The sequence below is a fragment of the Callorhinus ursinus genome, unplaced genomic scaffold (genome assembly GCF_003265705.2).
Source record: "Callorhinus ursinus isolate GAN/ISIS: 27379988/994484 unplaced genomic scaffold, GSC_fseal_2.0 scaffold23, whole genome shotgun sequence".
Lineage (NCBI taxonomy): Eukaryota > Metazoa > Chordata > Mammalia > Carnivora > Otariidae > Callorhinus > Callorhinus ursinus.
Window position 1 is genome coordinate 21,215,963 of NW_027397085.1, and position 14,797 is coordinate 21,230,759.

The window sequence follows — 14,797 nt, forward strand, 5'->3', positions numbered from 1 at the left end:
TCAAATTCATTGCACATGCCTTCAAAGATGGTGTGTGCACAAAGACGCCAGCCATATGCTTCCGAGCATCGAGTTACTGTATGTGACACAGTTACAGTAGTGACTGACACACAGCAACAGCTCCATAAATGTTCCCTGTTGTTGTTGTTATTATTCTTAGCATTACCCATTTATTCAAAAAGGATTTATCGAGTTCCTCTTCTGTGCCTGGGGATGCTACTACTAAACTAAATAGACCAGATCTCTGACCTCCTGAAGCTTATGATGCAGTGGGGAGGTTCACAAAGGAAATTACAGCGTGTCACGCGGAATAGTGAATGCTTGTGCTCCCTAGGTGGATGGCGGCAGACTACACTCTTGCTGAGGGCGGGCCCCCATCTGCCTTGTTTTAAGGCCATTGCTCCAGTATCTTGTGAAGAGGCATGGAAGGCATTCGGTTCTGGTTGGATGAATCAATTAAGGAGTGAGCGAATTTCTGAAAGGGGGCCTCGTCTAATGTGGGCACTGCAGGTTCTGGATTTAGGCTGGGTGCGCCGAGGCGAGGCAAGCTCTGCCTTTTGCCCACTCTGTTCATTGGCAAAGTCTGGGTTAGAGTATATGTGGGTGGACGCGGGGAGGCGAACCAGGCTGTGAGAGCGGGCGCGTGCAGAAGTGAAATCTGTGTGGAGCTGAGGTTGCACGGAAGGCAGTCTTTGGTTGTGTTTTTTTGCGGTTAACCTTTTTTTTTTTTTTAAGATTTTATTTATTCATTTGAAAGAGAGAGAATGAGATAGCGAGCATGAGAGGGAAGAGGGTCAGAGGGAGAAAGCAGACTCCCCGCTGAGCGGGAAGCCGGATGCTGGACTTGATCCCGGGACTCCAGGGTCATGACCTGAGACGAAGGCAGTCGCTTAACTAACTGAGCCACCCAGGCGCCCGTTTTGCGGTTCATCTTAATATATGTGTGAGCCCACGTGGAGGGTTCTGACTGAGGTAAACCTGAGCTTGAGTCAGTGTGTGAGGGGTTAGCTTCGGGTTTGTCGTAGGCCGGGGTATTGGAAGTATTTTACAAGGCACAGTCTAGGGATGTGTGCATGTCCGTGACCTGTAAAGTAATTGTGAGGTCAATTATGGGTTGGTAAAAAGCACAATCTGGGGTGCTAAATATGAGGTAAGAATAGTTTTAGTGTAGGTTTGTCTGTGAGTCAATTGCAGGCTTTTGTGATTGTCGGCAAAGTAAGAGGGTCTCTCTCTCAACCAATTCAGGAGGTCCTTCTTTGAGGGTGCAGGTTTGTGAGGCAGATTCCAGAACCGGGGACAGTTGTGAGACAGTTCTAAAATGGGAATGAGACCAATCTGGGATTATGGGTAAGCAAAGTCTAGGATTGTGAGTCTGGTAAACCTGAGTTTGTGTGTATGTGTGTTGTTGTAAATCAGAATTTGGCTTTCAGATTAACACACCTGAGCCAATTAGGTTTGTGTGCACGAGTGGGGCAGAAAGATTTGTCTTCGTGAAGCAAACTCGTAAGGCAGTGTGGGTAAAACAGGGTTTGAGTGCATGTGTGAGTGAGGCAAGTTCTTGAGTGTGAATCTGAGGGTTGTTGGGCCCGCGGGAAGTGTGCATGCGTGTGTGTGCGTGTGTGCGCGCGCCAAGTTGGGATTTCTACTTTCGAAGGGCTACCGGGCCGCGCGACCCTGCGGGGCCACGTTAGGGTCGGGTGCGCGCCGAGGGGCGGCGGGCGGTCGGCAGGTCCCGCGGCGGAGCGCGCCCGCTGCCCCGGCCCCTGCGCCGCGCGCTCGCTGGCTGGCTGGCTGGCTGGGGACTGGCAGGAACCGGAGCTGCACTGCCGCCTCTGGCGCGAACGCTCAGGCGCCTCCTCCCGCCCCAGTCACTGTGGCTCGGCGCACGCTGCCGGCGGCTGCCCTTTCCGCCTCTGGGGGAGCGAACCCGCGGGCCGCTGTGCGCGGGCACCATGGCTTCGGGCCGGAGGGGCTGGGACAGCTCCCACGAGGACGATCTGCCCGTGTACCTGGCCAGGCCGGGCACCACGGACCAGGTCCCGCGGCAGAAGTACGGCGGCATGTTCTGCAACGTGGAGGGCGCCTTCGAGAGCAAGACGCTGGATTTCGATGCCCTGAGCGTGGGGCAGCGGGGCGCGAAGACTCCCCGGAGCGGCCAGGGCAGCGGCCGCGGCTCGGGGAGCCGGCCGGGGGTCGAGGGGGACAGCCCACGCCGGGGCCAAGGCCGGGAGGAGGGCAGGGAGCCCGCGCCCGCCTCGCCCGCCTCGCCCGCACCCGCCGGGGTGGAGATCCGGAGCGCCACGGGCAAGGAGGTTTTGCAGAACCTCGGCCCCAAGGACAAGGTAAGGGGGCCCGGGGCTCTTCTCCTCCTGCTCTCGTTCCCTTGGCGGCCCGGGGCCCCGCGACCCGGGCACAACTTTCTCCCGCTCCCTTCGCTCGGGGACGGGGGACAGGGAGGAGGAAAAGGGCATCCTCTGCCGAGCGTACCGCGCGACCTCTCAGCCCGGACCGGGATTCGCGCGGGTCCCCCCGTGGCAGCATCCTGGTGCGCGCGGGACCGGGGTGCGCGGGTCCCCCCGGCCTCCCTGCCGCACCCCCGGGCCAGCAGGTCTGGGTGGGTGTGTCAGCGCGGCCAGCGGCGGACGCCTAGTGATTTCTAGCCCTTCTCTGCGTCTAAGTAACCGCCAGCACAATTGTCTGGGCCCCACTCTGGCCCTAGATTAAATCTCAACCCGGGTCACCAGGGCAGAGGGCAAACTAGTGCTGGGAAATGGGGTCATCTCCATAGTCCCCGGATGAACGTACAGGATGGGCGGTCTCCCCTCTCACTCTTCAAACATCAGCTCTGTCCCTGAAACTTTTGGGTGTGGAGCCACTAGACTAAACACCCTAATCTGAGTGCTTCTCTTCTGTCCTAGATCGACATTTCACATCTGTGTTTGTGAGGTGTACGTTTGTGCACGTAGTTTATTGCAAGACTGGGTACCACAGGGATCCAGCTGTCTCTGGAAGAATATCTTATTTTTGAAAACAGGCCGGAGTATTAAGGGTGCACTTTAAACTAGTACAAGCTGCAAATTCTCTGCTGCTCCTACATGTGCCAAAGCCAATTTCTTCTGTATGTGTATTTCTGAGAAACTCATGCACTGAACTGACTGGAGGTATGGCATTGAAATCCAGCTTGCTCTCATCTATTTGTTTATTTCATAGAAAATCAGAACCATAGTTCAGAAAATTCAGGGTCTGGGCAGGGCCGGAGTATTCAAAGTTCAAACTGATGCTGTTGAGTTGGGGAACAATAGTAATCAGATACGTCACTCTTGTGTAGATAATGGCTGCAAAATCCATCCACATATATTATTCTGTGTAAATACAGATACGAATAATAACCCAAAATGGAAATGTCTGCCCCAGAGCAATTACAGTTAATGCTTACCCGAGTTATAGATGTTTTTCCTATTCAAATGCAGCGAGCCAGTCAAAGGAAAGCCTATCTCTGCACTGCTTGATTTTGAAAGTTTGAAAAAACAAGGCTTTAATTAGTGATACTGTTAGGGAAAGAAATCACGGAACTTCGTCCTGTGTAAGGGTGCCATTGGGAAACAATGTCCATGTCCCTTGCAATCACTCATTTAGTTTGTGATTTTCATATCGTCCTTAGAATATGGGATTCCTCTAGGCCTTGCTTGTATAACACTTTTAGGAAAAACTTCTGATATTTTTGGAACAGCTGTGGCTGATTTCTAAACTTAAGAACAGTGTTACAGGAAGATTATTGCCTCTCTTTAGGTCTGAGCTGATGGGGATTGAAATGTTCCCTTCCTGACTCTCAGGGGTGGGAGAAGGGATGGAAAAGGTCGGTAACAATTGCTGTTGAGTCAGTGCTATTCCCTTTGCTGGAACACCCCTGATGTAAGCCAGATAATATGCCTGGTTTGCAAGATTTAAGAATGGTAACGAGAGAAAGGGAAAATGTTCCTCCTGTAAACCCAGAAATTGTCGCGTTTTCCTTCCTTTTGCAAACCCTATGCTTTTGGCTCCTAATTGAAAAATAATAATACAACTTAAGCATCAGCAGGATTTCTTGTGCTGCGTGGTTATTTCTAAGTTCAGGCTTGCTGTCAGCTTCATGCAGGCCATGTTATTATCTCTAATTTGGTTGAATCACACTGCTAAAAGAATCAGCAGACCTTATCTACTTCTGTACGTGATAGCTATTTCCTTGAGGATAGGGATTGTGCATTTGGATTTATCATGGTGGCTGAAATGCCTGGCACATTGGAGGTGCTCCATAAATGTTTGGTACATTAAAACTCCTTAATTAAGCCATATTTTTTGGTACATAGATGCACAATGACCATCTGACCTCTACTTATTTTATATGTATATATGTTTTAATTTTTTAATTTCTTAAAGTAAACCCTAGGCCCATCGTGGGGCTTGAACTGACGACCCTTGAGATCGAGGGTCGCATGCTCTTACTGACCTAGCCAGCCTTTTGGCCTCTATTTAAATACCACGTTTTCAGGGAGTGCTCCACCTCATGAGGCAACTTTTGGAAAACTTCACTTTAAAAAAATTAAATTAAGCCCAGTTCTGCCTCCTTGTAGTTTCTATAAGCTATTCTTAGTTCTGACCTTTTAAAATACAAGAATAAAGTTTTTTTTTAAATTCTGAGATATTTTAATGACTTGAAGCATGTGGATTTATTTAGCTGTCAGAAAAGCCTGGGTACTGCCACAGTAACAAGCAGTCCCCACATCTCATGGCTGAATCAAGCAACAGTTTATTTTTTAATTTTTTAATTTTTAATTTTATTTTTTTAAGATTTTATTTATTTGACAGAGAGAGACACAGCGAGAGCAGGAACACAAGCAAGGGGAGTGGGAGAGGGAGAAGCAGGCTTCCCGCGGAGCAGGGAGCCCGATGTGGGGCTCGATTCCGGGACCCCGGGATCATGACCCGAGCCGAAGGCAGACGCTTAACGACTGAGCCACCCAGGCGCCCAACAGTTTTATTTCTTGCTCCTGCTACGTCCAACAGGGGTCAGCAGGACATCTCTGTTAATCATTTCCCTGCAGGGACCTAGACGGATAGCCTGAGGGAAGTTTCCTCTTGACCCACCCATGTTGGTGAGAACCTGTAGTGAGTTGCTCACGGACTCTTGCACTCCCACGCTGAAGTCGCAAAAATGACTTAGGTTCACATTTCCCCAGCCCGAGCAACTCATTAATCCGTGTCCAACTTCAAAAGAATGGGGAGGGTGCAATCTTACCGTGATCCTGTAAGACAGAGGTTACAAATATATGGAGTATAGCTTTAATATCCCTCCTCGCTTTGTGGCGGTGAGACCTGGCTCCACCCGCCCAAATTATGTGACTGTAAGCATATAGCTGGGCCCTTGTGCCCTAGCTTTCTCACCTGCAAGGGTGGATAACAGTGACTACTTTGCATATAATAAGTACTCAATACATATTAATTACTCTTACTCTTTGATTTTTACTGCCTTTTATATGTTTGAGGGCAATTATCACATTCTCCTTAAAATTCTCTTTTTTAGCCTTATCATCGTTCCTAGCTTCTTTAGCTTTCTTATATGTAAGCCTTTCACCCTTCTGATTTCCTTTTCAGGTTATACTATATTTTATAAATATCCTTTCAAAAATACAGTACCCAGAACTGAACACAGTGCTCCAGATGGGATATGGCCATGGCAAAATGTATTAGGCTAGTTCATTTCCTTGATTTATAGACAACATAGGCTTCTGTAGTAGGAGATTACACCTAATAATTCAGTATCCATGTCTTGCTATTGTCTCCATAGTACATTCTCTGTCATTCAGGCGTTCAGAAAGTTTTTCACATCAGCTTGCTATTAAGCCAGGATGTCTCCATTCTACACTGGTACACTGAACTTAAAACCAACCAACCGACAAACAAACAAAAAACCTTTAACTATGGGATTTTATTTTTATTCCTTCTATAATATTTATTACCATCTTAGCTCATCTTTCTGTCACGGTAATTTTGAACCTTAATTCTATGACATGGCATCTCTCTCCCCAGCTCTGGACCATCTGCAGATTTGATAAGTACTCTTTTTGAGCATTTTCTGTGTACCTGATATCTAGCTCTCTATCTAGATATAGCTATATCGTTGAACATGATTTTACAGATAGGGAAATTGAAACTCATAGACTCTAAGTGTTTAGCCCCAAATCACACTGATAATAAGTGGGGAGCCAGAATTCAAACTGATTTTTTCTGAGTCCAGAGTCCATTTTTCTGAGTTCTGAGTCCTTCTTTCCAGACAGAGAGGCTGCTTTATTTTAATTCAATGAGCCTGACCATTGTGTCTGCTCCTGAGATGTTACTATCATGCAGGGCAAGGACAGAGCTTTCTGCCACACCTCTAGAACCTTCCTCCATCTTGTCGCCAACCCATTATTCAGGACACTTGGAGAATGATTGCTCAGCCTATGGCAAGAGTTGCTGCAAGATCCTTATTTTTCCAAGTTGAATGCAAAGTTATAAAGAGAGATTTTAAAAACATGTCTCAATAAACTCACAATATGGGGCGCCTGGGTGGCTCAGTCAGTTAAGCGGCTGCCTTCGGCTCAGGTCATGATCCCAGCGTCCTGGGATCAAGCCCCACATCGGGCTCCCTGCTCAGCAGGGAGCCTGCTTCTCTCTCTCCCTCTGCCTGCCGCTCCCCCTGCTTGTGCTCGTTCTCACTCTCTCTCTCTCTCTCTGTGTCAAATAAATAAATAAAAAGTCTTAAAAAAAAAAAAGTCTCTTAAACTCACAATATGCTTTTTCTATAGTGTACCTACTTCTTAACTCCCACCTTAAGGAAATGAATTGTTAATAAATGAATAAATTATGAAGAAATTTCACAACAAAATGTATGGCAGAATAAGAGTAAAAAAAAAAGTCTCTGAGTTACACTTTGAGTGCCAAGTGCCAAGTTTGAAGGATGACTTGGGTGTTTATATTATGGTTCTGGACCTACCTAAACACCTTGTTAAATTATGCAGCTAGATTTTTCTTATGATAGACATTTATACTGCCCCAATCCTCCATGGTTGGCCAATACAAGTTTTTGTTTGTAACTCTTCACAGTAAGTGCATAAAAAAGCAATTTTAAAGGAATAGGAAATGCTTTTCACCATTTCTCAAGATGGTTTCCAGAGTTTTTCCTGCAGTGAAGAAATTACTAACGGGAGGAGAATTATGATATATGGTCTGCCAAGAGCAAATGATACTGCGAAGACTGTGTCATCCAGTGAAAACAAAGTAATGACATTATGATTACATGGGTCTATTGATAAGTCCCTTTCAGGAGCCATGGGTCATTTCCCAGGTGGGCCACTTTTGTGCAAGATGTTTCCTTTGTGAAGTCAGTAGGGGTTCTGGGTGTAGGCGGAGAGCACTTGAAACAAGTGAACTGTGGTGCTTAGGCGGAGAGCACTTGAAACAAGTGAACTGTGGTGCTTACCTTTTTCTCATTTGTTGTGTGCTTTTTTGGTCCTGGGTGAAAAGTTTTCAAAATGATCCAGAGAAAATGAAGTTCTCCTCCTTATCCTGCGTAAGGAAAGACAACTGGAAATAGAACTCTGGGTTTATAAAGGCCTCTCCAAATCATCAGAATGCCTGGAGTGCATGTGAATTTTACAGAGATGCCCTGAGGAAGGAAAGTTTGCCCTTAGGCTGGGAAAAAAGGTTTTTGTTTACCTGGCCCCCAGGCCACACTCGAATCTGGGACTATATTTACTTACCCAAACTTGGAAGTGTTTGAAACCTTTCAGAACTTTGGTTTAGTTGTTTGACAGTAGGCATTTGAGGAACATAAAAAATGTGCCTTCCAAGTAATGCTGCAATTGGCAGTGTTCCCTCAAAGTAATGGTCCATGGAGACAGGATTTTGCTGACGGCTTTTGTAAGTAATGTTTAAAATGGCCAGGGGACTGTCCGGGAGGCTTTTCTGTCAGTGATTTCTATAGCTGATTAATTTCCTCTGGGCGTTATTCCTACAGATAATGTTCCTGTGAGTCAGGGGATAAAGCTTACTAGGAATAGGTAGGTAGTCTGGTTGTAGGGAATGCAGGCTGTGACTGGCAGCTCAGCCCTACATTTTTGAGAAGAGGCAGAAGTCCATTTAGGCATGTAAGCACTTTTTAAAAAACTTAAACTTCTAGGAAAATATAATGCTAAAACTTACCTGTACTCTTGACCTGGACTTATGTGGCATTCAAGAAACCGTTCTACTCCATCAGAAAATAATGAGATGAGGCAAAAAAAAAAAACAAAAACAAAAAACAATAAACAAAGCAGCAAACAAAAACTAAAGCAACAGGGTAAAACAGTGGCAGGCTCAGCTTAGAGACCCAGTCTTTCACCAGCTGTACAACTTGGGCAAGTTATCTCCCTTCTCTCTCAGCCTTGGTTTCCTCCTTTCTAAAATGAAGGGGCTGGACCAGATGGTCACCACAGCCACGGTCTATAAGCTTTTTTGATTGTGCACCTCTATGCAAAAGCTTATTGAGCATGGTCTCTCTCTACGTATATGTACACACATGTGCATTTGTATAAATTACGTGCACAACTTATGTACAGTTGACCCTTGAAAAACCCAGGGTTTAGGGTGCCAACCTCCATGCAGTCAAAAAACCATGTATATCTTTTGACTCCCCAGAACCGTAACTACTCATAGCCTGCTGTTGACCAGAAGCCTTACTGATAACATAAACAGTCGTTCAACACGTATTTTATATATTATATGTTTTATGTACTGCATTCTTACAATAAAGTAAGCTGGAGAAAAGAAAATGTTATTAAGACAATTGCAAGGAGGAGAAAATATATGTAGAGTACGGCACTGTATTTATTGAAAAAAAAATCCACGTGTAAGTGGACCAGTGCAGTTCAAACCTGTGTTGTTCAATGGTCAACTGTATTAATATCTTATGACCATTCTACAATACAGACACAAGTACAAAGTAAAATATTATATATACAAATATACATCCTTGTACCTTAGTGGCTTATCTTACCCACCCAATTGGGTCTAAGTGTGGTAAGTCTCTAATCTTTATCTCAAAGCCGTTAAGAGTCAGTGGTTCTAATATTATAGTCATAAATGAATTCATTGTCAGTTTGAGTTCTTCAGCGATATCTGCTCTTTTTAAAAAATAATAATTTATTTGAGAGAGATGGGCGGGGGGAAGAGGGGCAGAGGGAGAGGGAGAAAGAGAATCCCAAGCAGACTTCCTGCTGAGTGCAGAGCCTGACGCGGGGCTCGATCTCACAACCCCAAGATCGTGACTTGAGCCAAAATCAAGGGTCAGACATTTAACCAAATGAGCCACCCAGGTGCCCTGGTATATGCTCTTTTATGGACCAGTTTCTAAGAGAAAATTCAAAACTGTTGGAGGCTTGCTGTAAGGCTACAGACCAAGTGTTGGGTAGTGCTCAGTATACTCTTTTTATATATGTGGGGTTGCTTTAAAGCCAGTGTGTGGATAGGATAGCAAGGGTCACCATAAATATGATGAGTCCCCAGATCTCCATTTAACCACTATTTTTGTCTCTACTTGTTTATTCAAAAAGCACTTATTAAGCACTAGCTATGTAGGTGCACAATGAAAAACTAATTTTGAAGAAACAAAGATGAAACAAACAGATAAACAATAGGAAAACTTAAACTGCATTTCCCTATAATCTCCCATAGAAAATTGCCATTAATACAGTGGTGTATTTTTCACATCTCTGTGGGTATGACACGTGTTTTTCATTCCAAAATGAAAATAGGAATATACAGTATTACCTGTTTTAAAACTATTTTTTACCACTTTAATACATTTTCATCAACTTTATTTCTGAAAGCAGTTTTAGGTAAGGTTCAGAGCAAAAATGAGTGGAAAGTATGGAGATTTCCTTTATTTCCCTCACCCCCACACCTCCGAAGCTTCCTCTCTTATCTACATCTTCCACCAGAGTAGCACATTGGTTACACTTGAGGAACCCTCACTGACCTATCTTTACCACCCACAGGTCATAGTTTGCGTTAGGGCTCACTCGGTGTTCATTCTGTGGATTTTGACAAATGCCTAAGGACATATATCCACCATTATAGTATCATACACAGGATTTTCATTGTCCTGAAAGTCCTTTGCACTCCACCTATTCATTCCTCCCTTCCCTCTACCCCTGGCAACTACAGACTTTCTCTTGTCCCCAGAGTTTTGCCTTTTTCAGAATGTCATATATTTGGAATCATGGAGTATGCAGCTTTTTCAGATTGGCTTCTTCCACTTAGTAACGTGCTTTTAATGTCCCTCCATGTCTTTTCATGGCTGGATAACTCATTTCTTTTGAGCACTGAATAATATTCCATTTTCTGGATGTACAGTTTATTTATCCATTCACCTACTGGAGTAAATTCTGGTTGCTTCTGAGTTTTGGCAATTGGGACTAAAGCTTCTATAAACATTTGTGTGCAGCTTTTTATGTGGACATAAATTTTCAATTCGCTTGTGTAAATACCAAGGAGTGCAGTTGCTGGATGGTATGGTAAGAGTATATTTAGTTTTGTAAGGAATCTCTAACCTGTCTTTCAAAGGGGCTATCCCATTTTGTATTCATTCCTACCAGCTTTGAATGAGAGTTTCTGTTGCTCCACATCCTTGTCAGCATTTGGTGTTGTCACTGTTTTGGATTTTGGCCATTGTAGTAGGTGTGTAGTGGTTTCTCATTGATGCTTCAACTTGCAATTATTTGAGGACATATGGTGTGGAGCATCTTTTCATATACTTGACATCTGTGTATCTTCTTTGGTGAGGTGTCTGTTCAGGTCTTTGGCCCGTTTTTTAATAAGGTTATTCATTTTCTTATTGTTGAGTTTTAAGAGTTCTTTGTATATATTTTGGATAAGAGTCCTATATCAGGTGTGTCTCTTGCAAATATTTTCTCCCAGTCTATGGCTTGTCTTCTCATTCTGTTGACATTGATTTTTGTAGAACAGAGGTTTTTAATTTTAATGAAGTCCAGTTTATCCATTATTTCTTTCATGGGTTATGCCTTTGGTGTTGTAAGTCATTGCCATACCCAAGGTCATTTGGGTTTTCTTCTATCTTATCTTCTAGGAGTTTTATAGTTTTGCATTTTACATTTCGTTCTGTGATGCATTTTGAGTTAATTTTTGTGAAGGGTTTAAAGTCTGTGTCTACATTCATTTTGTTGCATATGGATGTTCAATTGTTCCAGCACTATTTGTTGAAAAAGACTGTCTTTGCTCCATTCTACTGCTTTTGTTCCTTTGTCAAAGATCAGTTGACTGTATTTATATGGATCTATTTCTAGGCTCTCTATTCTGATCCATTAATATGCGTATGTATTCTTTTGCCAGTACCACATTGTCTTATTCTTTATTTTATTATTTTTTAAGTGGGCTCCATGTCCAATGTGGGGCTCAAACTCACAATCCCAAGATCAAGAGTCACATGCTCTTTTTTTTTTAAAGATTTTATTTATTTGACAGGGAGAGACACAGCGAGAGGGGGAACACAAGCAGGGGGAGTGGGAGAGGGAGAAGCAGGCTTCCCGCCGAGCAGAGAGCCCGACGTGGGGCTCTGACCTGAGCCGAAGGCAGCCGCCTAATGACTGAGCCACCCAGGCACCCCACATGCTCTTCTTTTTTAAAAAAAACTATTTTATTTATTTATTTATTTATTTATTTATTTATTTATTTATTTATTTATATAGAGAGCACAGGAGTGGGGGTGGGCAGAGGGAGAGGGAGAGAGAATCTCAGGCCTATTCTGTGCTGAACGTGGAACCAGACGTGGGTCTTGCTCTCACCCGAGATCATGATCTGAGCTGAAATCAAGAGTCAGATGCTTAACGGACTAAGTTACCCGGGTGCCTGAGTCACATGCTCTTCTGACTGAGCTGGCCAGGCACATCTCATACCACATTGTCTTGATTAGTGTAGTTTCATTGTAAGTCTTAAGGTGTCAGTTCTTTCGAGTTTCTCATCATTAAGTATGTTGTTAGCTGTGGGTTTCTTTTTTTTTAACGATTTATTTATTTATTTTAGAGAGAGAGCATGGAGCCCTACGTGGGGCTTGATTCCACGACCCTGAGATCATGACCTGAGCTAAAACCAAGAGTCTGAGGCTTAACCGACTGTGCCACCCAGGCGCCTCTAGCTGTAGGTTTTTAATTGATGTTGAGGACATCCTCATCTATTACTAGTTTGCTGAGAATTTTTGTCATGCATGGGTGCCAGATTTTGTCAAATGCTTCTTTTGCATCTATTGATTTTGCTCATGTTATTTTTCTTTAGTTTCTTGATGTGATAGATTACATTAATTTTCCAGTATTGAACCAGCCTTGCATACCTTGGATAAATCCCACTTGGTCATGGTGTATAATTCTTTGTATACATTATTGAATTTGATTTGTTAATATTTTGTTAAGAAATTTTACATCTGTGTTCATGAGAGATATTGGTGTCTCATTTTCTTTTCTTGTAATGTCTATCTGGTTTTGGTATTAGAGTAACGATGTCCTCCTGGGATGAGTTAAGTATTCCCTTTGCTTCTGTCTTCTGGAAGAGATTGTAGAGAGTTGGCTTAATTTCTTCTTCAAAGGTTTGGTAGAGTTCACTAGTGAACCCATCTGGGCCTAGTGCTATTTAGGAAGGTTATAAATTAATGATTCAGTTTCTTTAATAGATAAAAACCTATTCAGATTGTCTATTTCTTCTTGTGTGAGTTTTACTAGACTGTGTCTTTTTCAAGGAAATAGTCCATTTTGTCTAGATTATCAAATTTGTGGGCATAGAGTTTTTCATAATATTCTTTGTTATCCTTTTAATCTCAATGGGATCTGTAGTGATGGCCCCACTTTCATTTCTTATACAGTTTGGGTCTTTTTTTCTTAGTTATTCTGGTTAGATGCTTATCAGTTTTATTGATCTTTTCAAAGAAAGTTTTTGGTTTAATTTCCTTTATTGATTTCTTGCTTTTAGTTTCATTGATTTATGTTCTAATTTTTATTCTTTCTCTTCTTATGCTAACTTTGGATCTAATTTGTCTCCTTTTTCTAGTTTCCTAAGATGGAAGCTTAGATTATTGATTTTAAGTGTTGTTTTCTTTCTTAATATATTCATTCAGTGTTATAAATTTTCTTCTAATCACTGCTTTAATTGCATCCTTCAACTTTTGTTATGCTCTATTTCACTTTTATTTAGCTCAAAATATTTCAACATTTCTTTTGAGATTTCTTTAATGACCCATGTGTTATTTGAAAGATGTTGTTTAATGAAGTATTTTGTGATTTTCCTGTGATCTTTTTGTTACTGATTTATGGTTTAATTCTACTGTGGTGTGAGAGCAGACATCATATGATTTCTCTTCTTTTAAATTTGTTAAGGTGTGTTTTATAGCTCAGAATGTGGTCTATCCTGGTGAATGTTCTATGTGAGCCTGATAAGAAGTTTCATCTTCTGTTGTTAGATGAAGTAGTCTGTGGATATCAGTTATATCTAGCTGATTGATAGTACTGTTGCGTTCAACTATGACCTTATTGATTTTCTGTCTGCTGGATCTGTCCCATTTTCCATAGAGGGGTGTTAAAGTCTCCAAGTATATTAGTAGATTCATCTATTTCTCCTTGCAGTTCTATTAGTTCTTCCTCACATACTTTGATACTCTTTTTATAGGCATATGTATGTTAAGAATTATTATGTCTTCTTGGAGAACTCACCCCTTTATAATTATACCTGATAATTTTCCTACTTTGAAGTCTGCTCTGCTTGAAATTAATATAGCTATTCCTGCTTTCTTTTAGTGTTAGCCTAGTATGTTTTTCTCTACCTATTTACTTTTGCTTCATGTGTATTCTTGTATTTTATTTATCTATTTATTTATTTAAGATTTTATTTATTTATTTGAGAAAAAGAGCATGAGTAGTGGGGAGGGGCAGAGGGAGAGGGAGAAGCAGACTCCCTGTTGAGCAGGGAGCCCTATACGGGGCTCAATCCCAGGACCCTGAGATCATGACCTAAGCTGAAACCAAGAGTCTGACCCTTTTTTTTTTAAAGATTTTATTTATTTAATTGACAGAGAGAGAGACAGCAAGAGAGGGAACACAAGCAGGGGGAGTGGGAGAGGGAGAAGCAGGCTTCCCGCTGAGCAGGGAGCCCGATGCGGGGCTTGATCCCAGGACCCTGGGATCATGACCTGAGCCGAAGGCAGTCGCTTAACCAACTGAGCCACCCAGGTGCCCCGAGTCTGACCCTTAAATGACTGAACCACCGAGGTGCCTCATGGGGTTGTGTTTTTGATTCATTCTGACAATCTGTGTCTTCTAATTTGTGCATTTAGACTGTTGACATTCAAAGTGATTATTGATATAGTTGGACTCATATTTACTGTATTTGCTTGTGTTTTCTACTTGTTCCTTTCCCTTGTTCTTATTTTGTCTTCCATTCTTTTACTGCCTGTTGTAGTTTTAAATGAGCATATGACTGCATAATATTCCATTGTATATATATACCCCATCTTCTTTATCCATTCATCTGTCGATGGACATCTTGGCTATGGGGAGCGCTGTGAATTGTGCAAGACTGTTGAATCACAGATCTGTACCTCTGAAACAAATAATACATTATATGTTTAAAAAAAAAAGAAGAAGATAGCAGGAAGGGAAGAATGAAGGGGGGGAATCGGAGGGGGAGATGAACCCTGAGAGACGATGGACTCAAAAACAAACTGAGGGTTCTAGAGGGGAGG

General features: G+C 42.8%; 1 protein-coding gene across 2 annotated transcripts in view; it reads left to right on the top strand.

Annotated features, from left to right (window-relative positions):
* The first annotated feature begins 1,293 nt into the window (after window positions 1-1,293).
* The window catches only part of DPYSL3 (dihydropyrimidinase like 3), a 115,348-nt gene continuing 101,844 nt past the window's right edge, over window positions 1,294-14,797 (top strand). Inside the window, exon 1 of one of the 2 annotated variants that reach the window (XM_073905497.1) lies at window positions 1,294-1,347. Coding sequence is in view for 1 of the 2 variants with exons in the window: in XM_025892457.2 (XP_025748242.1) it covers window positions 1,953-2,342 (390 nt within the window). In the remaining variant the exon portion in view is untranslated. Of the gene's footprint in view, window positions 1,348-1,862; window positions 2,343-14,797 lie in introns of those variants that run through there. The other variant, XM_025892457.2, reaches the window with a different exon arrangement.